The sequence below is a fragment of the Volvox carteri genome, assembly GCF_000143455.1.
Source record: "Volvox carteri f. nagariensis unplaced genomic scaffold VOLCAscaffold_61, whole genome shotgun sequence".
NCBI lineage: Eukaryota > Viridiplantae > Chlorophyta > Chlorophyceae > Chlamydomonadales > Volvocaceae > Volvox > Volvox carteri.
In genome coordinates, this window is record NW_003307604.1 from 395,066 (window position 1) to 397,490 (window position 2,425).

General features: G+C 58.4%; 1 protein-coding gene across 1 annotated transcript in view; it reads right to left on the reverse strand.

The window, feature by feature from the left end:
* Nucleotides 1-1,480, reverse strand: part of VOLCADRAFT_97492 (uncharacterized protein) — a gene marked incomplete at both ends in the record, with an annotated part of 2,972 nt that extends 1,492 nt beyond the window's left edge. Inside the window, 2 exons of the mRNA XM_002956476.1 lie at nucleotides 105-948; nucleotides 1,199-1,480. Coding sequence (XP_002956522.1) covers nucleotides 105-948; nucleotides 1,199-1,480 — 1,126 coding nt within the window. The remainder of the gene's footprint in view (nucleotides 1-104; nucleotides 949-1,198) is intronic.
* Nucleotides 1,481-2,425: the final 945 nt, after the last annotated feature.

Genomic DNA, 2,425 nt, shown 5'->3' on the forward strand with positions numbered 1-2,425 from the left:
AGAGGTAGCTGTGCGGCGGCAGCTCGCGCCGCGGCATCCATAACACAGGGGAGAAGGATTCAGGTCAGGGATTGAATCGCAGGTGGCGGCGCCGCCGCCACCACCTGCGTTGCTACTGCCGCCACCGCCGCCACCACGACGTGAGCGGGGCCGCCTGAAGCCGCTGTTGCTACTCCTCCCGCTGGCGCTACCTCTACTGCTAGCTGCGCTCATGTTACGGGATTCTTCGCCGCAGCTCCCGCCGCCGTCGCCAGCTGTAACGCCATCCCTTCGAGCCGCCGCCGCCGCCGCTACCGTTGACAATGCAAACGACGCGGACTTTAAGAACGACGCCGTACTGACAACGCCAGGGTGCTGTGGCAGGACCTGGCCTTCACTGCCGTCCACCTCCTCGACCTGCATTGCCTGTTTCCCCCGCTCCCGTGCGCGCTCCGGAACCTGCACCGGACGTTGTCGTACAGCCTCCAGCGTCGCAGAAGGTCTTAGCCAGGGACCATTCCCAGCTTGCAGGCCATCGCTTGCAGCCCCGCTGGGCCCCCCGTAGCCCTCCGCCGTAGCGTCCTTGATTCCAAGGCCGCCGCCGGCGCCGTCGCCGCCGCCGCGCTTGAGTGAGGGTACGGATTCAGCAGTAGCGGGGGCGACGGCGGCGGCGCAGTCGTCTTGCGGTGCCCCCTCCTCCTCCAGGGTTGGCTCCACCAGGGAGGAGGACGAGCCGCCGCCGCCGCGGCCGCCGCAGCCGCCAGCAGAGGCCGAGGGCGAGCGGGAGATGCCGGCGGTGGGGGATAGCTCGTCCTCCGTGTCGTACGCTGGAGACACGTAGCTGGAACGGACGCGAGGCTTGCGAGTACGGCGCCACGGAGTGAAGCCCTCAAATACGCTGGAAGGCCATTCACCAACGTCGCCGCCGCTGCCGCTGCCTCGCGATGGCGGGTGCGCCACAGGCAATCGCTGCGACGGCGGCGGCGTTGGCGGCGATGACGCTCCTGCCACCGCCGCCGCCGCCGCCGCCGCGTCAGTAGCTGGGGCACAGACCGCCGTAGTGGGGGCTTCACTAACAGCCGTTGACGAACTGCCAATCTGCGACAATAAAACGAAACGGCGACAAAAACCTCTAAACTACGATACTTTCCTGCCGAAAATTCATTCAGGCCGGCCAGCATGTCAGCATGAGGTTTTTTTCCCGCCAAGAGAAACTCACTTTTTTAAGTAATCCATCAGAGAATGACCAGGGGCTCTGTGATGAAGGCTCCGAAAATGCCTGAGAAGGCCGCCGGACGCTTCCCGCCGTGGGCAGCCGGCTTCCTACGGAGGAATCCGTCACGACGCTGACGCCGGCGCTGATATTAGCTGCTGCTTTGCAAATGGCAGGGCTAGCGGGATCGCTGGTGGGTCCATTTTTGGTTACTACGGCTGCTGCGGGTGCTGCCACGCCACATCCGAAGCAGCTTAGGAAGCGCGTACAAGTCTTGGGACTTCCCATCACCTACATAAGTATGGTAAAGGTTATAAGTCGTAGGTTAAATTGGTTCAGTTCGGCAGGGTGGGAGTTTTACGTTGTGCGGTGGAGAGCTGATCATGTGCGTCATGTCAGGGGAAATGCCGAGGACGCGAGCATCTTACTGGTTTCCCGCGAAGCCTGTATACGAGGATACGTGAGATATCACAATTGAATAGAAGCAAGAACTCTGCTACGCGCGAGCCGCTTGATAAGATTTACAAGGTAACAAATTTGCGTTTCAGCGATTGCTGCGCATTTCGTATCGGAAACGGTCAAGCGTTAAAGCTATGGATGGAAGTAAAGTTATACCTGAGGTATTTGCGTACAACCAGCTTCGGCAAACGCCCAACTCAAAGTTGAGTTGTGGGATGTTTGTTATGGTCTCGAGCGCCTGCAGTGGAAAGACGCAATGCTTAGCTGGGAAAATACATAAGGAGTGTAGCATGTATACACTTGTCAAGCTTCCTTCCGTATGCCAAACGGGCGAGGCATTTCGGGAGGAGGTGGTTGGTGAGAGTGCACGAATACCAGTAGAAGATGGGAGAAGCCCTTGGCTGAGCCAAGCACAATGGTCTGTCGATCTGTACCCGAAACACATCGAGATGCATAAGCAAGATGCAGCCACTGGCGCCAATTCAAAGCCCCTGAAACTCGCTAACCACCTTCGACCAACCTACCCAGGGAAACCCTCGAAGATAGGACCCGTTTTCTTGCCTTCAGAAGCAAGCCAGGCCAGAAATCGACATAATATCTGTTGCTAATGAGCGTAGGCCTCAAGCTTGCCCTCGCGTTTGCTTCCTCTGCCCTTCCTTGCCACTTCTTCCATTGTGATTGGTTTCACAGTTTAACATAACAAGTTGCATAGCAGCAGTGTAAGTGTTTATGATCTCTGGTTGCGGTTCCTTTGACTAAGTTTTGCTTGCTCAT